A 21,440-nucleotide genomic window follows, 5' to 3' on the forward strand; every position below is an offset into this window, starting at 1 on the left:
CGGGGGCGGGGCCCAGCAGGTCTCCACCGCAGGGGGGGGGCCCAGGCCTCCCAGCCCCGCCCCGCCCTCCACGACCCGCCCCACCCCCACCCCACCCCGCTGTTCTAAGTGGCCCTTTTATTTTTTCAGAACTTTAAGGTTTTATTAACACAGAGACAGTGTGCACACGATCTGTCTATCCGTCTTCCTCACTGCGCAGCCTGGCGGCATGGGGACTGGGGACTCTGACGGCAGCTGGGCTGCTCCGTCCACCTCGGCTTTGCGGCTGGCTCTTCGCGGGGCGTCGTGAGCAGTTGCGCACAGTAGGGTTGTCGCACACAGGCAGCACTTCAAGCTCCTTGACGCTGGGGACCGGGAACTCCCGAAGCCACCGGGCAGCAGGTGCTTTGTGTCCGTGTTGCCCCCGTCACCGACGCTGGGCATCGAGACCTGGCCCGTGGACCTCCTGCGCTCCCTACTGTCAGGGCCGCTGGGTCTCCGCCGGTTCCGCCTGACTTTGATGTAACGGCCTGACTGGTGCCGAATGGACTTCTTGGTCCTCTTTTTGGCAACCTTGGGTGTCACGCGGGGTCTGGGGGCTGCCGTGGGGCCGAGTAGGAGGTGGCTGCCACCTCCGTGGGCAGCGCCCAGGGAGAGAGCGAGCAAGTGGCTGTCTGGTTAAACGATGAGGTGCAGTGAGAGCCAGTGGCCTGTTCGAGAGCCACAGGCGGGAGATTCTCGGTGTCCTCATCAGAGTGCGGGCGACAGGCTGGCTGTTGCTGCAACCCGTCGCCCCACCACAGGCAGGGACTGGCTCGGAGGGGAGGATGGGGCGCAGCCTGGCGGGGGGCCCGGTGTGGTCCCCCCACAGGCTCAGGCTGGGACTCGGGGACTGGGAGCCAGAGAGGGGGGAGGGAGGGAGGGAGGGGCGGTGGGAACAGTCAGGAAGGGCCCCCTCCTCCAGAAGCCCCCGGGGCGGCGCCCACTCGCCGCACCAGATGCTGCGGCCCGTCTGCTAACCTCCGTCCACGCTCATGCCAGGCTGCTGTGAGGCTGTGGGGGGGGGCACCCCCACCCCCGTGCTGGCCAGTCCCAGCCCAGACACCCCAGACCCGGGAGGGTGCCTGACGGAGCTCTCTTCCTTGGGGCGCAAGCGGCCTCTGCTGCCCGGCCAGCGCCCCCTCCAGGACTCCAGCCGCCATGTGGCTGGCAGGGTGACCAAGAGGCTCAGGCCCACGCTTCTCGGTGTCGCGTCTGGTCCAGTGGGCCCACCGAAGACTGTTTGGGAAAAGAGTCTGAGGCTGCAACACCCCTAAGCCCCCGAGACACGGGGCAGCAGTGGGCAGAGCAGCGGGGTGGGGGGGGTGGACACTCAGCGGTGTGGCACTCTCCCCAGGAAGCCCAGGGAGGCCAGTGGACAGCCGTGCTCCCCAGAGCCAGTGCCCTGTAGGACGCCTTGCAGGGCCCGCCGGCGCCTGCACCCCGAGAACCTCCCTCCGCCTGGCGAGCCCTTGGCCCTGAAGCACCCCAGCGGCAGCAGCAGTGGCGGCAGCGGTGGTCGGCCCTGGAAGCAGCCCCAGGGACAGGCACCGCTCAGCCGGCCCTCCGACAGCACTTACTGATCGGCCACCACAGGCCAGGACAGCAGCGGCTCGTGCGGGCGTGACACGCGCCCATGGCCTGGGGTCCAGGCTGAGGGGGGCCCCGCCTGCCGGCCCTGCCCCAGCTCCACCCGCCCAGCCAGACTCCGCTTCTAACCCCCCGCCACCCCGCAGGCTGCGATTCGGTGGGGCAGGGGCGCGAGTTGCAAGTGACACAAGATGACACAGTGGTGCGGGGGGGGGGGGGCAGTGAGGACACTCAAACCACGAGCTCCTGTCCCGTCTTCACACACGCACGCGGGCAAGACACTCGGCCACAGCCACGCGGCCTCGTGCCACGCGCGTCTGGAAAGCTGTGAAACGCTCGTGTTCCCTGGGTTCTCTCAGAACCACGGCCTCCCGGAGGGATGGACAGCACACGGTGACGGCGGCGGGTCCCTCCAGCTGCCACGAGATGCTGGGGACAGCATAGGGCCCGGGGTCCTCCGCCGGGCGACCGGCAGTCCAGGCCCCGCTCCCGCTCACTTTAGGTGAAGCAGTGCAGGCAGGCCGGCGTGCAGCCCACACCCTGGTCGCCCTGGTCCGAGCCCAAGGGCAGAGGGGCTGCCGGGACAGGGAGGGACCCTCAGGAGAGTCTCATGCCCCCCAGTGCGATCACACGGGAAGGGGGGCACGTGCCCAGGCTGGCGACAGGCTGCCCGTGCGAACACAAGCAGGGACTCTGCTGGCCTGAGGTCACCCACTGAGTCCCCGCCCCTGGGGACCGGCCCCTGGGGCCCACCTAACACAGGCGCAGCCACCAGACCAGGAGCCGGAACCCCATGGCGGGGGGGGAAGGGGGGCCTTAGATGGCCAGCCTGTCAAGCGGCGGCGGCTGCTGCCATCAGCTGGCCGGAGTGCTGGGGCGGAGAAACATCTGCACAAGTGGCAGGGGCGAGGTCCAGCCAGCAGCTGCCAGACCACCCTCTGCCCACCAGTCCCGGCTCCGGCCGGGGGGCTCTAGGATGATTTCGGTCGGGTGGCACTTCCAAAGAGTCTCCTCGAGTCACACGACAGGACAGGTGACAGGTTAACCAGGATGCGGGGGGCCGCGAGGTCTCAGCACCCAGTCCCCGGGGCAGCTCCCGCCAGCCGGCACCCTTCGGCCACCCCGCTGGGCGCCATCAGTCCTCGCCCGTGGTGCACGGGGCGGGGCCCACAGTGGCACAGCCCCCGCCACGCTCCTGGGGGCCTTCGAGCTTGACCACGGCCCCGAGGGCGGGATGCTGCCGCTGCCTCCCCTGCCGCTGCCGCAGGAACACGGCTCGCAGCACACGCAGCTGCCCCAGCTCCTGCGCCGTGAAGCAGGGCTGCCCCTCTGCGAAGCGCAGCACCGCGTCGAAGGCCACGGCCGCCTGCTCCCAGGCCGCCTCCTCACCCTCCCTGGGGGCTGCGGCCTGGCCGTCCTTCTGGGCCTGCTCCGGCTGGCCCTGGGCCGCGCACCCCGCTCCGGCCCCCGGCCCCAGCCCCGGCCCCGCCTGCTCGGCGGCCACGCTCCCGTGGAGCCGGGACCGGGCCTCCCTCCCGAGCTCCAGCACGTGAGCGAAGGTCTGGTCGTGCGGCCTGGCCCCGAGGCGCTCGGGCTCCTCCTCGGAAGACGAGTCCTCGGCCAGCGCGGCCGCGGGCCACAGCTTCCTCCAGGCCCGGCTGAAGACGGCACCGGGCACGGCGTCCCAGGCGCAGGCCACGCTGCAGAGGGCGTCATTCACGCCGTGGCGCGGGGGCGAGCCCTGCGGCGCGGCCGGGGGGCCGAGGAAGCGCCTCAGGAAGCCGCGGCGGATGCCCCGGTCCATGGGCTGCAGCAGCGCGGCGGCGCCGGCGGGCAGGAAGACGGTGCGGATGTTGCCGCAGACCAGCTCGGGCTCCGGCGGGCGGGCGCGGGCGCCGTCCAGCAGCAGGACGGCTTTGCTGCCCTCGGGCAGGCCCAGGGCCCGGAAGTGCTCCCTCACCGAGGGGGCGAAGATGTGGCGGAACCAGTCCGAGAAGACCGCCCTGTCTGCCCACGCGTGCCCGTGAGCCCGGTAGGCCACGGGCAAGTGCTGGGTGCTCTTGGGAGCCCGGGGGCCGCCACACTTCCCGATCACCAAGGGCTTGATCCTGTGGGAGCCCGTGGCGTTGGCGCACATGAGGACGGTCAGCCTGTCCCTGCCCTGCCTGCCCCCGGGCGCCGGCCCGCCCTCGGGGCCCGGCCGGCACTGCCAGGAGAGGCCGGTCTCGTCGGCGTTGTACACCTGCTCCGGCGTCAGGCCGTGCTCCGCGGTCAGGCTGCGGAAGAACCCACAGAACCGCTCGGCCGCCTGGTGGTCGGCTGCCTGCTTTTCGCCGGACACGTCCAGCTTCTTAATGCCGTGTCTGGCCTTAAAGCGCCACAGCCAGCCGCCGGAGAACACGCAGGGCTCGGTGAGCTGCATCTGTGCGTAGAAGTCCTTGGCCTTCTCGATGAGCATGGGGCCTGACACCGGCACGCCCTCGGCGCGCCTGCCCAGGAACCACTCATACAGCACCCGGTCCAGGTGCTCGAGCTTGGGCGTGTGCAGGGTGCGTCGCCGCTCCAGCGCCTTGTTGGAGGCGGAGCTGGCGAAGAAGCGCAGCAGCTGCGCCTTGTGGGCCTTGATGTCGTACAGCGTGGACATGCCCACGTTGTACTCCTGCATCAGCGCCTTCCGGCTCTCGCCCTTCTCCAGGCGCGCGCAGATGTCCATCTTCTCCTTCAGCGTCAGCACCACCCTCTTGCGCTTCGCCCCCGGGCCCCTCCCGGCCGCCGGCTTGGAGGCCATGTGGAGGGGGGCGGCTGGGCCCGCGCGGGCAGGCCTCTGTGCCTCTCTGGTCCAGTGACCTCTCGCCTCAGCTGTCCCTTGTCTTCCACTCCTGGCGACGCCGCTGGCTCCTGGACCTCTGTCGAGTCACACCGCCCCCTGCGCTTCTCCACGCCGTTGAGACCGTTGAGACCGGCAGCCTTCTCTGCGGGACGGTGGCGGCTCCTCCCCTCAAGCACAGACCAGAGCGGCGGGGCCCCGGGAGCTGGCTCGGGCTAGCCGGCTGCGCTGTCGGAGCCAGGGCGCCGCTCTCCGGGGCTTGAGGCGCTGCCTCACACGCATCCCGAGTGGGAACTGGAAAGCAGAGGGAGACAAAGAGCAATGTCACAGAGCACGGCCTGGGCTGCTGGAAGCAGCCTTGGAACTGCACGGGCCGGGGAGCTGCAGCCGAAATGAGTGACAGGAAATGACCAGCACACGAGTGGCCCAGCAACTGACCCGCAGCCGGGCTGCCTAGCCCTCTGCCCAGCCCCGGGCGTGCTAGGTTCGCTGGCTCCTTCCAGCTCCCACCGAGCCACCTGAGCCGTCGTGGCCCCTTCCAGCGGGACAATTCCACCCTGTCACGAGAACTCCCCAAACCTCCCACAGCCCTCCCTGCACCTCTATGGCCTGGCCTCAGGCCCGCACTCCTCCCTCACGCAGCGGGAACCCGCCGCTACGGGCCCCACGCCCGGCCACCCAGCGAAAGGCAAAGGCGGGCGGGGCTCCCACCCCTCCTCCCTTCCAAACCCTCGTTTCGGCTTCTTCTTCCAACCCCGAGCAGCTGGTGCGGCCAGAGGACAAGTCGCACATGGAGCATGAAGATGCGGCCCTCTGAGGCCACAGCTCAAAAGAAGTGAAGGGTTTCTTCAAATGCAGCAGGAGCCCCAGACACAAATCCGGGCCCGTCAGCAGCTGGCTCTGAGCATGCGCGGGCACCCCTCTGAACCACCTCCGGTCTGCGCGGTGCGGGAGGGTGCCGCACCGAGGGACGCTGCTTGCGCTCTATCTACCGGGGGTGGCAGCGTGCTGCTGCGCCAGGTGGCCCTGGGGGAAACCCGGGGAAGTAAAGGCATAAGCCACTTTTAGAGAGGTGTTTAATATGAAACCAGCTCAGAAACCAGCAGGACACGGGGCCCCGGAGGAAGGGCTGGGGCGGCCGGAAGAGGTGTCCCGGAGGCTCGGCACCAGGGACGTGCTCAGTACGGACACAAATACCTCACGAGGCAGGGGTGTGCGGGGCGGCACAGGACGGCCGAAAACACGGTGATCCGGCTCATGAGGCAAAACCCTCCTCCAAAGATGAGGTTCGGATGTTACCTCTGAGGCCATTTCTTCCACCCAAAGGCACCACAGCGCAGCCAGACACAGCACGGAGGGCCCAGCGTTGCCCCTTGGGGGAGGCCCTGCCGCCCAGGAGGGTGAGCACAGCCAGCCATGAACACGTTATCACCCTCCAGTGTCCACGGAAGACCAAAACACGGAGGGAGGGCAGAAGGGGAGAGAGCTGGGGCAGGAGAGAGGGAGGGAGCCCGGCACGCACAAGTGGGCCTCGCCAGTCCTTGGAAGAGCCCGCGGGCGTTAGGGGAGGAGCGGCGGTCTGTAGGGGCGGAGGGAGCTGTCAGCGAGAAATGCTCAAGAAGTAAGTTTTCTGGAGATCGAGGAAGAGATGGTCTTGGGGACCAGAACGATGGGGGGCGGGGCGGTAAGGGACCGAGACTGCGGGTGCGCATCCTACAGGGACGGCGCTTGGAGCTGGGAAGCGACCTCGAGGGTCCGGTGAGTACAAACCCGGAGCCCGTCTCCGCAGAGCAAGGGCGGAGGGTCCGGGCAGGGCGCGCGCGCGCGCGCGGCGGGAGGCTGGTTTGGAAAGCGTCTCTACTGGGGCCAGGTCTGGGGCAAGGGCAAACCAAAAAGGAAAGACAGAAAGTCAAGTCTGTGGTGGTTTCTCCCCGAGAAGGGAGGTGCCTCGGTGGCTGGTGGCTTCGGCAGGCGAGACCCCGGGGTCGGGACCGGGCGCCACCGCCTGGCTCGGAGCAAAGGCTGCAGGGAAGGCTAGGGGCTGGCGGCTCGGCCCGGGTCCCCGCGGGGCGGCAGGCGGAGAGCTGGGCCCTGCGCCCGGAGTGCGGCCCCCGGCAGCACTACCCGCCCGAGGGCACCGAAGACCGCACGACACCCGCGCGTTCCCCAGGCCCGGCCCACTCACCTGCGGGCCCGGAGCGGACACCGCCACCGGAAGTTGCCGCGCTCAGCCCTCCGCCGGGCCACGCCCCCCAACACCTCACCACTTCCGGGACGCTCTAGGCACCCGGAGCACTCTTTTCTCAGTGGTATCGCGGGAGGCCCCGGGGGCGCGGGCTGGAGAAAGCGGGGCGGCCAGGGGTGGGCCCCGACGGTCTTGGCCCCGGGGGCCCCGGGCGCCTCGGCTTGTCTGTCTCTAGCATGGGCGCGGGGTGGCTGGCGTCTCTGCTCTTGTGATGGGGGCGCCCTGTGTCGAAGCAGTTGGGACCCTGGCAGTCCGGGGCAGGGTTCTGCGGGAAGGCGGCCTTTGCTGAGAGGTCTCCGAGCTCCGGCCCGCCCGCCCTCCCGTAGGGACGCCCAGCGCCCACGCCGTTGTCGTCCCACCCAGCCCCCTCCCTAGCGGGAGCCTCGCCCGTACCTAATGTTGGTGATTCCTGTGATGAGATTTGATAAGCCTGAGCTGCTGAGACGGGGAGGAGGTTTGAACTTGAGTTGATGCTGTAATGAGTTGAGACCTTGGGCGACCTTGAGTTGGGGTGAATATTTGGCACGTGGGGCAAATGGGACCCTGGGAACCAGAGGGCAGACTGCGGTGGGCTGAACAATGCCCCCCACCCCACGGTCCCGCGTCCTAATCCCCAGAAGCTGTGAATGTGTCACCTCGCGGGGCAACCGGAACTTCGCACATACTATTAAGTTAAGGCTCGGGACTGGGGGACAGTGCCCCGGTAATCGGGGAAGGCCCCGGGTCATCCCAGGACCCTGTAAGAGGGAGGACGGAGGGCACGTCGGAGAAGACAATGGGACGGCTGGAGCCGAGGGAGGGAAGCGGATGGAACTGCAGACGAGCGGTGCAGCGTGTGCTTCGTGGTGGAGGGCCGGGCCGCGAGCCGAGGCGCGCAGGCGCCTCCCGAGGCTGGAAAATGCAAAATGCGGGGAGCACACTTGCCCTTGAGCCTCCAGGAGGAATAAGCCCAGCTGACACCTTGGTTTTGGCTCATCTCAAACTGCGAGCCCCCAGAACTGCACGTTCATAAATGTCTGTTGTTTGAACCCACCAAGTTCATGGTCATTTGGCGCAGGAGCAGCAGCAGGGAACTAAAATGGCTTCCACCCGTCCCTCCTCCTTCCTTCCCTCCCCCGGCCCCACCCCTGGTCCTCCTTCCTCACTCTCTCCTGCTGACTCCTGACTGGCCAGGTTCGAGCCTTGGCTCTTTCCTGTCTGCCTACGCCCACTCCCTGGGCCGCCCCTCCATTCTCCTCCTGGCTTTACACACCAGCAAAGGCTGAGGGCTTCTCCGCAGTTCTGCCAGCACCCCTGCCGCGAACTCTGACCCCTAGGTCTCCTGCCCACCTCCAGGGAGCTCTCAAGACACACCGCGGATGGCTTTCCTAAGCCTGAGCACTCATCCTGCCACCCAGGCGTTCCACTCACTCGGAGGTGTCACACCCTCACAGGAAGGTTTCCACACAGGGAGGTGGCAAGACCTCTGAGTCACCCTTGTCCTCTGTGCCCCTTACCCCCCACCGGGAACTGGGCTGGGCTCTGCTCTCCGCAGCCATGCAATGGCTGTCCTGTCCCCACTCCTGTCCCCGCTGCGTCTCACAGTTGCCTCGTCCCTGGTCTTCGCTTCTGCCTCGAGCCCCCCTATCAGCCAGGGTCCCCGAGTGCCAACACACCCCAAAACTTAGTGGCTTGAAACAGCACCCGCCTGGCTGCTCACGGTTCCGTGTGTCGGGGTTCAGGCGTGCTACGGTTAGACATGCTTGGCAGACAGGAAACGGGCACGTGAGGGGGCCTGGAGCCCAGGACCATTCCCCCGCGGGTCTCCCGGGACATCGAGGGTGTCCCCAGGAAGGCCGGCTCCGTCCCTGGGTGTGGCAGCCAGTCTGCTGGAGCCCCGTGAACATGGGACCACATGCACTGACCCCCAAGATGCATGGGGCACCCCTACATCCCCCCATCCCTCCGGGATCCTCTGGCCTTGCCTAAAGGCCACTCAGGCAGAGAGGGAGGGGTCAGAAAGAGAGGAGGACCAGGAAGAGCACCCACTGGTGTCCTCTGGGGCCCACCACTGTTGTCCCTCGCTTGCAGCCCTGGCCTGGAGGCGGCGCTAGACCCAGCCAATACCTCCCCCAGGTTCTGGAGGCCTAGGGTGGGGACACCTCACCGGCTAGGCCCTGGGGGGAGGGTCTTTCGATGACGAGTTTCTCACAGCAAAGAAGGGGCTCAGGCCGAGGGAGCTCGGGAAGCCGGCACCCAGCGGGTGGAGCGGGATGTGGTTCAAGTGCGGGCGGGTGCGGCAGCCCCAGGACCTCCCGGGGTGGGCGGGGCTCCCCCAGGGCCTGGCCCCTCTGCTGGCAGGAGCCGGGAGGCCAGAGCTCTGTGCCTGGCCCTGGCCGGCTCCCCAGCTCGTTTGGGCCCCAGGGGACTGGGCGGGCGCGGCGGGGGGGCGAGAGAGACCAGAAAAACCTGGAGTCCCGGGAGGTGACCCCAGAGCGGGGGGAAGGAGGGGCTCAGGGTGAGTCGCCGGAACCCACAGACCGACTCGGTGAGGTGTGGGCACACTCCCGCCCGAGGCCAGCTTCCCGCCGGCCGTGAGCCTGGTGCCCGGGAAGCCTTGGAGTTTACTGGAGCCAAACTGACTCTCGGGAAGCACAATCTCAATAGATTTAGAAAGTGCGCAGGAGAAGGGCAGTTTTGCAGCTTATTTTCTACACTGGAATCAGAGGAGGAGACGTGAGCGGGGGTCACGTGGACTCCGTGGGTGGCGGAGGAGGGGGCGGGCGAAAGCAGAGCGGGAAGCCCTGGGATTGGATGGAGACTCGAGCGGAGAGCCGACTGCTCCCTCCCCGTTGGTGGGGTCAGGGCAGCCAACGTCCAACAGTGACAGCGCCCCCAGAGGTGGTATGCGGGGAACAAGATAACTGCGGGGCTCCGCGGTCTCCCCGCTCAGGGCAGTGGCTGTGCCCTGACCCTTGCCCCTGGGGCCCGGGACCTTTGCCAACTGCCCGCCGGGATCCGCTCTGAGAGCGGAAGGTCCCTGTTCCGACCGTCCCCTGGGGCTACCCGTGGGCTCCGAGTGCGTAGGGCCCACCGTGCTGGCCTCCCCTGCGCCGGTCAGGGTCAGTCCGGGGCCCCTTGTTCGTCCACTCCGTGAAAGTAGACGAGCTACGCGCTTCCAAACACAGCGGGGGGACGGGCGCCCCCACTCCACAAGGGAGACAGCGGAAGAAGGAAGGCGTGGCGGGCCCCAAGCGGTCCCAAGGCCAGCAGGCAGCGTTCACCAGGCGCTCAGGCTCGAGAGGCGTCCTGTTGGGCGTCACGCTCTGCCCTCCACGCCCACGGGCCGCAGCCGTGTCCTCGCACGGCTCTTGCGCTGCAGTTCGGCCTGACCCTGGGGTCGGCGATCCCCCGTCGTGGGGCGTCCGGGGCGCTGCAGGGTGGTAAGCAGCATTCGGGCTGCACCGCCTGGAGCCAGCAGCGTCCCCAGTGGGGACAACAGGGAATGCCTCCAAGCACTGTCAAGAGGCCTCTGGGGCGCAGGCGCACCACAGTTGAGAGCCGCTGCTTAGCGGTCCCGCTTCACAGCAAGGTAGCCCGACAGGTGCTCGCCCCTCGGCGGTGCGGGGGGCGTCCCAGGCCAGGGGCTGCGCAGATAAAGGCTCTGGGGGAGGCAGCACCTCTGACCTTCTTGCCCCTCCTCCTTGATTCACCCCTGAAAACTGGCCTGGAGTGTGTTGGGGTCACGAAGAGGTTGCTGCAAGACGGAGCCCTGGGGAAATGGGCTGCACCTCCCAGCTGCCCCGGGGCAGTGTGGGGAGGCCAAGGGGCAGGGGGTCCCTCCTGGTCCGGGGCAGCCCCCGCCTTCTCACCTTGAACCTGGGACCCAGGTGACACAGAGGTGTGGGCTGGCGGTGTGAGCTGGGGTGCGCGGTGACCTCGGTACCGGCTCGGCCCCCGCCCACGGCGCCCTCCCTGCAGCCCACACCTCAGTTCATGCCGATTCGTCTGTGAGAGGCCAGCCACCCCGCTGTGGACCGTGAACCCCAGGAGGGCAGCGCTGCCCCTGCCCAAGGGGGCCCCCTGCCCCTTAGCTGCAAGACTCACGGGGTGGCTGGGTCTCAACATAGTGACCTCCCCTCCCTGGCCGCTCTGACTGGCTGGAGATGGAGCTGGGACCCGTCCTGGCGTGGCTGAGAGGTGGCTGAGGGTGGGGGAGCGGCCCCTGCGTGGGCCGGCCCTGCCTCCAGGAAGCAGAAACAAGGACAAAGGAAGTGGAGGGTGCAGCCTGGCGGGCAGCTGGGGGTTGGGATCTGCCCGGCCCTCTGGCACCCGCTGGCCGTGGGACTGACCACGTTGGCCGTGGAGCCTCCCTCTTGCCAGGCAGAGCCTTGGAAAGCTGCCCAGAGGCCTCCTGCACCGCTGCTCACCTGCAACCATGGAGCTTGTCTCCCTTGCCCTGCTGCCCACTGGCCCAGCCCCACAGGCAGGTGAGACCCCGGCCGGCCACAGGGCGGGGCTGGAGGAGCGAGAATGGGGGCGAGGCACCGGAGGGAGGCCAGCGTGGGGCTGTGGAGTGGGGCTGCCCGGGAGAGCTGCCCCTCGAGATGGAGGCTGAGGCCCCGCCAGCCGAGCTCAGGCCCTGTGCGGGGTGGACTAGGGCCCCACTGCCGATGGGTGTGTTCTCAGAGCCGCCGCCGGCGCCCAGGAGCTCCTTCATAAACGCCCCTCCCCGCCCCAGGACTCCGGCACCCTGCCAGGACGCTGGCAAACACTGTGGCTTGAGAGCCCTGGGGGTCAGCCAGCTGGCCCGGCTGCTCTGGGCTTTCCCTCCCACCCTTGCAGAGAAGAGGGACAGGCCGAGGAGCATGTGCCACAGTCCACTGGGCTGAGTCCCAAGTGCAGGACACCTGTGAAGCCACTGCTGCGTCATTTCCATTCGCGGCCTCCCCTGCCCGCTCCCCAGACGTTGCTTGCTGCTGTTCGTAAAGGGGCCAAGGGCGGGAGTGCTTGGGAATAAGCCCGGGTGGCCAGGACCTTCGGGGGTGGGGATGGACGCGGGAGGGGAGGAGTAATGAGGCCACAGGCTGGGACTGAAAAGGTGACTGGGGCCAGGCTGCGAGGCGCCCTAAATCCGCGGCATGCACTTTAAGGGTGTCACCATGCGGAAGTGGGGAGCCCCGGGAGGTTCGGGAGCAGAGTCTCCAGTGAGCCTCCCTGGAGACTGGCTGTGATCATTTCTCTTGCAAAGTCCGGCAGACAGGACTGGATGAGTGCCGGGCCCTTTGACTCTGCTCAGGTCAGGGGTCGAATCTCTGGGGCCAGCCGTAGTCCCCGAGGGCCCGGAGAGGCTCCCAGACTTGCGGCCGCTGGCGCGGTAGAGACCCTGCGGCGACCTCGGGCGCTACGGCACTGCGACGCGGGGCGCGACCGCCAGATGTCGCTGTGGCGCCCCCGCGCGGCCCTGCGCTCCGCCCGCCTCAGGAAGGCGCCTGCGGCGGGTCGGAACCGACCACGGAGGCCACGGGGGAGCTCGCGACGGGGGGCGGGGCTGAGGCCTACAATACTGGCGGCCTCCGGCGCGTTCTCCCCTCAGTCGGCTACGTGAAGTGGTTCGGTCCGGCCGTGCGGCGCTCGCCGGTTCCGGGACTGGCGGCGCGGGCAGCGGCGGACCGCGCACCGGCGAGCACCGGCGTCTCGGGCTCCGTCGCGATGCTGGGACTGCTCGTGCCGTTGCTGGGCCTAGCGCTCGCCTACTTCGCGCTGCTGGACGGGTGGTACCTGGTGCGTCTGCCGTGCGCCGTGCTGCACGCTCGCCTGCTGCAGCCGCGCGTCCGCGACCTGCTGGCGGAGCAGCGCTACGCGGGCCGCGTTCTGCCCTCGGACTTGGACCTGCTGCTGCACATGAACAACGCGCGCTACCTGCGGGAGGCTGATGTGGCGCGTACCGTGCACCTAGCCCGCTGCGGCGTGCTCGAGGCGCTGCGCGCGCTCGGGGGGCGCACCGTGCTGGCCGCTTCGTGCGCGCGCTACCGCCGCTCGCTGCGCTTGCTGGAGCCCTTCGAGGTGCGCACCCGCCTGCTGGGCTGGGATGACCGCGCCTTCTACCTGGAGGCGCGCTTCATCAGCCTGCGCGACGGCTTCGTGTGCGCGCTGCTGCGCTCCCGCCAGCACGTGCTGGGCACCTCTCCAGAGTGTATTGTGCAGCACCTGTGCAAGCGCAAGGTGAGATGCCCCACTTCCATGCACAGCCCCGTGGGGCCCTGAGGGCCCCTAGTCCTTGCCCACTCCCCTGGCGAAGGCCCAACCCTTCCGGGTGCCCCTGCCTTTCTGCATATTGTGCAGCCCTTTCCTCTGGGCCCAGGGCCTCCTTCGTGGATGCCGTTGTTCCTCGGGGCTCCCAGTGTCCCCGGATCCACTGTTCATAGCTGATCTGTTCTTGCTCCCCTCCTGCCACTCCTTAACCCAGCCCCACAAGGCTCCGTGCTCATTCGTCACCTCTTCCAGAGCAGGGAAGCCCAGGACAGCCCTCTCCCAGCAGACTGAGAGCTGTGTGTCTTGGACTGTGGAACCACCTGCTCTGGTCCTTGGTTCTGAACCCAGTGTGTGTGTGTGTGTGTGTGTGTGTGTGTGTGTTGGGGGGGGGTGCGGGTGCCAGTGATAGGAAGTTGCTGGGAGTTCTCAAGACACTGAGACCCCCTTTCTCATGGCTTAGAGCCGACAGACCGGGTCACTGTCACCTGGATTTGGCTGTGGGGGACTGGGGAGACTGAGCCCTGGGGAGCTGCAGGCCCTTCTGCTTTTTCCAGTCGGAGACAGAAGCCGAAATGCAGCCTGGGGCCCGAGGCCCCTCCCCAGGGCCCGCTTCTCCCAGCACAGCACAGCGGCTGCGGCAGCTCGGAGCCAGGCCCTGGGGACAGCCCAGTGCCACGGAAGCAGTGATGGCAAGGGCAGGCTCCTGCTGCAGGCGCCTCCTGGAAACTGGCGTGGAGCCTCTGTCCAAGCTGGGGCCTGTCCTGACGGCTGGGTGCCCTCGGGCAGGACGGACGCTGCCCTCTCTGGGAAGAGGAGGTACACAGACCCCCTCGCCTGGGGGAGGCCCGCCCTTCCCACGTCAGAGGAGAGGACAGGCTCAGAGAGGGATGGGGCCGTTCAAGGCCGCCCGCGGGCCACCGCGCAGCTCCCGGGAGTTTGGTTTCTGGTGAGCCTGGGATGCACCCGAAGGGGACAGAGATGCTCTGTGTGTCCCCTCATGTGCCAGGAGGCTGGGAGGGATGCACCCGAAGGGGACAGAGATGCTCTGTGTGTCCCCTCATGTGCCAGGAGGCTGGGAGGGAGCGGCCACGGAGGCTGTAAGCCGATGGGCTGTGAGAGGAGAGGAGAGGCAGCTTTCCTGCAGGGGGGACTGCAGTGCGGTCAGGCGGGGCTGCGGGGTCCTCAGGCTGACGGGTGAGGCCCACGTGAGCGGTGAGGGGGCCGACAGCACAGCATGGCAGGGACGCCGCAGACACCCAGCCAGGGACAGGAGGGCCAAGGGGTGGGCAGGAGTTGCCCGGTTTCCATCCGGAGCCCCTGGGAGTCCCCTATGGAGACTCAGGCCCAGGGTTCCTGCCTGCTGAAAGGCTGGCATGGCCTTGGGGCAGGGGACAGCTGGGCTGGGCGGGGAGTGCTCCCAAGAGCCGGGCTAGGACCTGGAGCAGAGCCGGAGCCTAGACCTGCCCAGTGTGCAGGGAGACCAGGGCAGCGTCTCTGAGCCCCTCCGCCCAGCCCCCTGGATGCGCCGAGATGGGCAGACATTTGCCTGGGGGGCTATCGCCTCATCCCCGACGCCACCCTCCAGGCCTGGCCCCGTGCCTCACCCGACACCCCGTCATGCAACGGTGGCCCAGCGCTCCCCCGCCCCCGGCCCCCGCTCTGTCTGGCTCCGAGGCCTCTGGCTCCTCTGCACTCCCGTCACCCTCTCCGGCCAGCGGGCCTCGGAGGGCTCTCTCTGAGTTCTGGGGACACGTGGGGGGCTCCCCCATGGATTTGAGGGGGATGTGGGCCTGATAAAGGAAAGCTGGGATGCAGGCAGTTTAATCACTGAAGGCCCATGAGGATGGGGGTGCCCGGGAGGGGGGACCCTGGGGACAGAGGTGCGAAGGCAGCAGCCTGGCCACGCCCCTGCTCGTTGCCACGGCAGCCAGCAGGCGCCTCCCCTCCTCCCTGCTGCAGGTGGAGCCTCCCGAGCTGCCAGAAGACCTGCGGCACTGGATTGCCTACAACGAGGCCAGCAGCCAGCTCCTCCGGGCCGAGAGTGGGCTCAGCGCCGTTGGCAAGGACCAGTGACCGCCCCCCCGCCCCCCCAGCCAGCCTCTGCCTGGGCAGGTGCCTGCTCATCCCTGCCTGCCAGGGGGCAGAGAGGCAGGTTGGGCTGGCCAGGACAGGCTGTCCCTCGGAGCTGGCGTGGCCTTGTGACCGCCTAGCCCCCTTCCCCCGGCTCGGCCCCCTGCCGCTCCCCCATTCGTGACGCCCTCTGCGACCCACACCTCGCTGAGCATGGGATGGGGTGACCTGGGCACGCTGACCCACGTCTGCCCTCTGGGTGGAGACGAGGTGGGGGGCCCGAGGCCCTTGGCAGGCAGGCTGTGGGGGCGGTTGGGGGGCCAGGCTTTCAGGGGCTCCTTGGAGCACGGGGACCCTCTGGGGCGCCCTGAGCACCCGCATCTCAGGGCGCTCCCTCCGGCTGCAGGCTGGGGGGCGGGGCCCGCAGGACAGGTCAGAGGCCTGGGAGGCTGACTGAAGGGTGCTTAGCGGGGGCCCTGGCCCCCGGGGCAGGGCGGGCCTGCCGGGGGTGGGGCGGGGCAGAGGTCACTGGGCTCCTGCGGGGGTGGTGAGCCTCCCGTAGCTGCAGGGTGACCGAGTTGGGACCTGCCACTCAGGAGAGAGCAAAGCAGGGCATGGGACTCTGCCTGGGTGCCCTGGGCACCCTGCCCTCCTCTCTGCACACCCGCAGGGCTGCGCCGCGTGACCCCGGGTGGGCACTGCCCTTGCCTCACATCCCGGCCTGCCGATGGTTTGGGGGGGCCGCCTCTCTGGATGGGAGGGGTCTTCTTGGCCTTGTTCCAGCGGCCCCTCCCGGCGGCTGCTCTCAGGGCGGGGACACTGGCCGAGGCCGCCTGCTGCAGCCTGGCACCTACCTGTGGGCCGGGAGCAGGGAGGCCTGGGAAGGAGCGGGAACTGGCCGAGAGCCCCGGAGGCACCGAGCAGGGGGGCCCCAGCCCGGGCTCTGCCTCATGGCCGCAGATCCCTGGCTGGCTGGCGACACGGGTCAGGGCCCTGGGTGTGCGACCGCTGCTCCCAGAACTGTCTCCTTGCAGCCTCCTCCGGGAAGCCCTCCGCCAGCGAGAGCCGGAGCACAGCGACGCCGGACTCCACCCCCCCCCACCCCACCCCTGCTGCCCGCCTCCAGCCGCCGCTGGAGAGCCGCACTGTCTGTTTCACGTGCAGAACGCCCAGGATTAAAGGGCCTGAACTGGGAGCGTGCGGGGGTGTCCTCATTTGGAAGCTCTGACCCCGGTGACGCGGTGGGCACTCGCTGGGACATGTCCTGGTGTGGGGCGCCGTCCAGGCTTGGGGGCTCCTGTGAGCCCAGGGGCCACTGCCAGGCAGGGCTTGTCCCCGTCGCCCAGAACTCCGGCCCAAGGCCAGGAAGGCATTGCCTCAGCCCCCACCCAGCTGCTGGCCTTCGTGGCCCCGGCCCCAGGGCCTTGCGGTCCCATCAGGGGACGCCTGGGCCGGGTTCCCAGTGTGTTCCCAGGGTCAGGTCCCGGGGGGCTTGGGAGGTCACACCCCCGACTCGGCCTGCGCCCCCAGGCTCCTGGTGGGGGTGGGGGCCCACGGTGAGTGGGAGGGCTGCTCTGCAGGCCCCTGGGAGAGGGCCGGGAAGTGGGACCCCCAGGGCCCCCAGGGCGTGAAGCAGGCGAGTGGTGGGGGTGTGGGCGGGGTCCCTGCTCCAAGCACCTCCCCGGGCTCCACAGACCCGGGCGGGGCAGGCGGCTGGGGGCGGTGGGGTTGGCAGCAGGCATTCGGCAGTGGAGGTGGCCCGGCCTTGTGGAGGGTTACGAGGAGACCAGAAGGAGGTGGTGTGTGCGGGGGGCGGGGGGGGGGAGATGGGAGTAGGCAGCCTGGAGGGGGCGCTCAGCTGCCTCTGTGTGCACTCGAGTGCCGAGTCCAGCCCGGACTCAGGCCCAGACTGCCCTCGGGGGACAAGGGGCCCGTTGGGCGGTGACAGGGAGATGGTCTGGAGGGTTTGGGGCTGGCCTGAGTCCAAGGTGAACGAACTGAGGGTCCCCCCCTCCACACTGGGACTTGGATTTCCCCGGACACCTAGGGAGTGGGGCGGCGCAGGTGGTGGGTGCTCAGGGACTCCCCCGGCCAGGCGCTCCTCTCTGCTCCCTCTGTTACGTGAGGCGGGGGACCCGGCTCCGCAGGCCCGACTGCGGCCGGAGGGTCAGGCAGTGGGGTGCTCCGTGGAGCTGTCCAGGGTCCTGGGCCACTTCTGCCCGCCCGGCCTGGTGTGCCCCTCTACCCACCCTGTCTCTCCACTGTCCTTGGCCCTGCCCTAATGCCCCGCCTCCGAGAAGCCACCGCCCCCCCCGTGGGGGCCCACTTCCCAGTCAGGCCTCCGGAGGGCAGGGTCCCGCCTGGTCCGTGTGCCTGTCCCAGGCCCAGTGACCGTGCCCACTGCCACGGGAGGCGGGTGGGGACAGTGGTGTGGGCTGGGGGATGCAGCCTCGGAGGCTGGGCAGGTGGGGACACGGGCCTCACGGCCCCCGAGAGCAGGTGGAGACCCTCCCACCCCGGCGGGCGGCCCACGCGCAGAAAGGAGACCCGGAGGCTGGTGCGGGTGGGCGGGCTTCTTCGAGGCACTCGGGGCTGGGGGGGCGGGGAGGGGGGCTCTAGAGGTGCAGGCTCAGGAGGGCGGCGAGGGTGAGGGCCAGGCCGGCCGGGCCGCCCGGGGCGGGCGCCCCGTTGCACAGCTCGGTGTTGCAGCAGGACACGGGCCGCGTCAGGCCGATGCCGTCCACGTCCGAGGGCACGCACGTGCTGGCGCAGGACTTGGTCACGGTGGCGTCCCCCAGGAAGGGGTACACTGTGGGCGCGGCGCCGGCATCAGGCTGGCCCCCGCGCCTCTGCGGGGCCACCGCCCCATTCCCCTCCCTCCGAGGCCCAGCCCCTTTCCTCCCCCAACCCCAGCTGAGCGCCCGCTGTGCGCCAGGGCCCGGGGACGGCTCGGGGATTCCTCAAGGGAGAGGCGGGGGAGGGGGCGCCACGGTGCCCCCCCCCGGGGGCAGCCCCGCCCGCCCGCCCGCCCAGCGCCCACTGACCCAGCTCCAGGGAGTAGAGTGTGGTCTTGCACACGGTCTCGTTGGTGCTGCAGGTGGCGATGGTGACGCAGCTGGACGCCCCCGTGGGCTCCGCGCAGCTGTAGCACTGCAGGGCCGCCGCTGGGCGGGAGGTGACGAGTAAGTCAGGCCGGCCCGACCCCGCCCCGCCCAAGCCCTCCGTCCTGGGGGCCCAGGTTTGAGGGGGGCCACACCCCCCAGCGCCCAGGTGCCCACCGGACGAAACCGTGGATGTCCCAGGCCACCTGTCCCCGAGGTGGGGACGGAGCGGCTTTGAGAGTGTCGGGGGCGGGTGGGCGGGCTGGCCGGGCGCACCTGCAGGGCCTGTCCTAACAAGGGCGGGGACCAGCTGGCAGGCCGCCGCTGCAGTGCCCGCCCCCCCAGGGTGCCCGGCGGCCCGAACTCGCCCAAGCAGCCCACCCACTCCGTGAGGCCAGGGGCTCCTCCATCCCACCCCGCCCCACGCCGGTGTTGCCGGGTCTCTGACCAACCTCGGCTCCCCTCCCCCCTGGCCGGGCCCGGCTCCCTGTGTGGTGGGGTGAGGGGCCCTGCGGGGCTGGGGCGTCACCCCAGTTGTTTTCTCGGGCCCTCGCCCCACCGCACGTCTGCCTTTGCCACCCTCTGCCTGTCCCCTGCCGCCCCGGCCCCCAGCAGCTCCCTGGTGGCACCGGCCCTGCACCATGCCGCCCTTGTGGCACAGCCCCCGCCTGCCCTCAGGCCCCTCCACACTTCCCCGCCCCCGCCCTCTCTTCCCTGTCCTCGTGCCCCTTGGCCCCCCGGCTTTCTTCCTCTCCCTGCCCCACCGGCTGTCCCCTCGACCCTCGACCCTGGCCCCCGGCCCCTCACCAGGCTCGCTGCAGGAAGCCAGCAGCAGCAGCAGCACCAGCAGCACGAGCCGCGTCCCCCCCATGGTCCGGTCCCTGCGCTGCCCCTCCGCGCCCATCCTCGGCCTGCCCAACAGGTGGTGGACGCCCAGCGCAGTGGCCAGACTGTTCAGCCGAGCAGACTGTGGCCGTCTGGTTTCCCGTGGGTGGCAGAGCTGTGGAGAGCCTGCCCCCACCCCGCCCACTGGGCCCCTCCCGCCTCCACCTGCACGCCCCACTTTTCTTAGGGGGGGGACTTCTCCACCCCCTTCCCACTCCGCCCCTCCCTGCCCCTCCCGTGACCCCCTCTGAGCCTCTGGGAGTTCTCATTCCCCCAGAAATTCCCCCTGGGGCCCTTCGCTCCCCTCCCCCCCCACCCTGCACAGCCTCGCCTCCCTCCCCCCCACCCCGCACAGCCTGTGCCTGGAAGCCCACCCCCCCAGGCTGCCTGGGAGAGGGGCAGGGGTAGAGGCTCTCCCACCACCCCCCCATTCCTTCCTTGGGTCCCCACTTCTGTCTCCAGGGCAGGTTCCTGGTTCCGTGGCCCTGGGTCCAAGTCCCCCAGGGGCCGGCCGCCTCCCCTCTCCTCTGCGGTGGTTGCAGGGGGCGGCGTGCGGTGACGGGGCAGGTGGCTGCCTGGACGACCGGCGCTCAGAGGCTTAAGGAGACAAAGGAAAAGTGCTGGGTCGATGGAAAGGCCCAGGAGGGGTGGGGAGGGGCCAGGGTCCACTTGGGGACGCTAATCCTGTCGGCCTTGATCTCTAGTGGGGCCGCCCCTCAGGCAGGGCCCCGCTGCAGGTGTGGAGGTTGCTGGGGAGGCCCTTGGCCGGGGCTAAGACGGGAGAGCAGTGAGAATCTGAGTCCAGAGTCAGGCATGGCTCCAGCCACCGCTTCCCCACCCCCCTGGGGTGCCCGCACCGAGTTGCCCAGACTGTGCCCCCGTGCGACCCTGTCCCACGCGGCTTTGAGCCCCACAGACGCTGGAGCAAACCCGGGGCGGGGTAGCAAATGCAGCCTGGGGCCGAGCAGAGTGGTCAAGGCCACGGTCTCCCTGGGCTGGGCCCGCTCACACGGGGCCCCACCGCACCCTGCGAAGTGGCGGAACTCTGCTTCTCCCGGGAAGCCCTGGGGGTCAGGGACCTGCTCTGCGCCCAAGACTGGGAGGGCCCGTGCCTCGTGGGCACTGGTGGGGCACCTAGGTGCCTCCGCTCCGCAGCTCGGGGTCCCGGCCCTTGCGCTGCACCGTGGTGCGGGACTGAGGCTCCGGCCGCTGCTGACAGGCAGGCCACTGAGGGTGCTGGGTGACCGGGGGCAGCCGGCCTGCCCGGTTTCACACTTCCCCTTGCCGGCTGCGGGCGGGCACTGACACAGGTGAGCTAAGTGGATTAGACAGCGGCCACACACACCCTGGGTTCCTCCCCTGGCCGCCAGGCCCACCCCTTTGGGTTCCTTTGTTGCAGCCCAGCCCGGCCCAGCCCCGGCTCGCAGGGGCCCCGCCCGCGCTTTCCACCCGGAGCACACCCCTGAGCTGACCCTTTCTGCAAAGTTCAACAGTCTGCTGGGGGCGGGGAGCTGTGGCCCCGCCAGGGCCGGGGCCGCCTCTGTCTAGGGGTCACCTGTGTGCTGAGAGGCCCCATCCCACCTTCCCTCGCCTTCTCCGCAGCGTTCGGGCTCTGCGTTCAGCTCGCCCCCGGGGCCGGGTCTCCGTGAGTGACCAGGGCCAGGGCTCCTGGGCGTCACGTGAAAGACATTTGATCCTGTGGGAATTTTCAGTGTGTTTATTTGAGCCCATCTGAACGCAGTGGCCGGGAAGCAACATCTGAACGGACTGAGCAATGCTGCAGAGAATGGCGGCTTTGCTCCTCATTTTCTACGTTTTCTGTTCTTTTACCACCTTATTTTCCACACCACAGTCCAAGGAGGAGACGGGGGTTACATGCAACCCACGGGTGACACATCAGGGAGGCGGGCGAAAGCACGGTGGGGGGGCCTGGGATTGGGTGAAAGGTGAGACACACAGTTCTTTGATGCAGGAGGATGAAGGATAGTTAACAGTCAACAGTTAACACGATACTGCCCGGACTGGTGTGGCTTCGTGGGCTGGGCACTGGCCTGCAAACCGAAAGGTCACCGGTTCGATTCCGGGTCAGGGTACGTGCCTGGGTTGCCATCCAGGTGCCCTGATGGGGGCAGCCAATTGATGTTTCTCTCCCTCTTTCTTTCTCTCTCCCTTCCCCTCTCTCTAAATATAAACCAATAAAACCTTAAATAAGAAACAGCGTAATAACAACGAGGGAATCTGTGGTCTCAGCCCTGGTGCGGTGGCTGCACCCATCCTGGAGGCTGGCTGGCACAGATGCAGGGAGACGGCAGGCGGGTCCACCGAGGTCAAGATCGGGGCAAAGACGGCCCTTTGTTAGGGACAGACGCCGGCGTGGCGCATGGCTACCCACCCGAACTGCTCTGAGATCCGGCGTGTTCGCTTCAGACCGACCTGCGTGGTTACTCTGGGTCTCTGAGTGTGTCAGGCC

At 68.9% G+C, this 21,440-nt stretch overlaps 3 protein-coding genes across 8 annotated transcripts; 1 reads left to right on the plus strand and 2 right to left on the minus strand.

Moving 5' to 3' along the window:
* Nucleotides 1–120: 120 nt before the first annotated feature.
* JRK (Jrk helix-turn-helix protein) lies at nucleotides 121–10,899 on the minus strand. 4 transcript variants are annotated; one of them, XM_045860957.1, is made up of 4 exons: nucleotides 10,767–10,894; nucleotides 7,074–7,223; nucleotides 6,621–6,945; nucleotides 121–4,729 (listed from the first exon to the last, which is right to left on the minus strand). In XM_045860957.1, exon 4 carries the CDS (start codon nucleotides 4,394–4,396, stop codon nucleotides 2,744–2,746), a length of 1,653 nt encoding a protein of 550 aa, XP_045716913.1. In that variant the 5' UTR covers nucleotides 4,397–4,729; nucleotides 6,621–6,945; nucleotides 7,074–7,223; nucleotides 10,767–10,894; the 3' UTR covers nucleotides 121–2,743. The 4 variants fall into 4 exon arrangements, with proteins under 4 accessions (XP_045716913.1, XP_045716915.1, XP_045716914.1 ...); XM_045860959.1 differs by lacking the exons at nucleotides 6,621–6,945; nucleotides 7,074–7,223 and having other exon boundaries at nucleotides 10,767–10,899; XM_045860958.1 differs by lacking the exon at nucleotides 10,767–10,894 and having other exon boundaries at nucleotides 6,621–7,663.
* Nucleotides 10,900–10,931: 32 nt separating this feature from the next.
* Nucleotides 10,932–16,179, plus strand: THEM6 (thioesterase superfamily member 6). Of its 3 annotated transcripts, XM_045860961.1 has the most exons (3): nucleotides 11,654–12,884; nucleotides 13,469–13,730; nucleotides 14,874–16,179. In XM_045860961.1, exons 1-3 carry the CDS (start codon nucleotides 12,372–12,374, stop codon nucleotides 15,122–15,124), a joined length of 1,026 nt encoding a protein of 341 aa, XP_045716917.1. In that variant the 5' UTR covers nucleotides 11,654–12,371; the 3' UTR covers nucleotides 15,125–16,179. The 3 variants fall into 3 exon arrangements, 2 of the variants coding, with proteins under 2 accessions (XP_045716917.1, XP_045716919.1); XR_006788151.1 differs by lacking the exons at nucleotides 11,654–12,884; nucleotides 13,469–13,730 and adding an exon at nucleotides 10,932–11,149 and having other exon boundaries at nucleotides 14,874–15,008; XM_045860963.1 differs by lacking the exon at nucleotides 13,469–13,730 and having other exon boundaries at nucleotides 11,658–12,884; nucleotides 14,874–15,128.
* Nucleotides 16,180–17,551: 1,372 nt separating this feature from the next.
* On the minus strand, nucleotides 17,552–19,088 carry LOC123833302 (ly6/PLAUR domain-containing protein 2-like). The gene is made up of 3 exons (XM_045861432.1): nucleotides 18,893–19,088; nucleotides 18,029–18,148; nucleotides 17,552–17,793 (listed from the first exon to the last, which is right to left on the minus strand). Exons 1-3 carry the CDS (start codon nucleotides 18,987–18,989, stop codon nucleotides 17,600–17,602), a joined length of 411 nt encoding a protein of 136 aa, XP_045717388.1. The 5' UTR covers nucleotides 18,990–19,088; the 3' UTR covers nucleotides 17,552–17,599.
* Between the last annotated feature and the right edge of the window lie 2,352 nt (nucleotides 19,089–21,440).

The sequence above is a fragment of the Phyllostomus hastatus genome, unplaced genomic scaffold (assembly GCF_019186645.2).
Source record: "Phyllostomus hastatus isolate PE091 unplaced genomic scaffold, TTU_PhHast_1.1 phas_scaffold_21, whole genome shotgun sequence".
Lineage (NCBI taxonomy): Eukaryota > Metazoa > Chordata > Mammalia > Chiroptera > Phyllostomidae > Phyllostomus > Phyllostomus hastatus.

What these genes read in the sequence shown, in the direction of transcription:
- LOC123833302 (XM_045861432.1), bottom strand. Translation starts at nt 18,989, where the DNA reads ATGGGCGCGGAGGGGCAGCGCAGGGACCGGACCATGGGGGGGACGCGG. An exon ending in GGCTTCCTGCAGCGAGCCTG is followed by an intron (nt 18,149 to 18,892) that starts GTGAGGGGCCGG and finishes CCTCCCGCCCAG; the next exon opens with CGGCGGCCCTGCAGTGCTAC. An exon ending in ACTCTACTCCCTGGAGCTGG is followed by an intron (nt 17,794 to 18,028) that starts GTCAGTGGGCGC and finishes CCGCGCCCACAG; the next exon opens with TGTACCCCTTCCTGGGGGAC.
- THEM6 (XM_045860961.1), top strand. Translation starts at nt 12,372, where the DNA reads ATGCTGGGACTGCTCGTGCCGTTGCTGGGCCTAGCGCTCGCCTACTTC. An exon ending in AGCACCTGTGCAAGCGCAAG is followed by an intron (nt 12,885 to 13,468) that starts GTGAGATGCCCC and finishes TGCTTTTTCCAG; the next exon opens with TCGGAGACAGAAGCCGAAAT. An exon ending in GCCCTCTCTGGGAAGAGGAG is followed by an intron (nt 13,731 to 14,873) that starts GTACACAGACCC and finishes TCCCTGCTGCAG; the next exon opens with GTGGAGCCTCCCGAGCTGCC.
- JRK (XM_045860959.1), bottom strand. Translation starts at nt 4,396, where the DNA reads ATGGCCTCCAAGCCGGCGGCCGGGAGGGGCCCGGGGGCGAAGCGCAAG.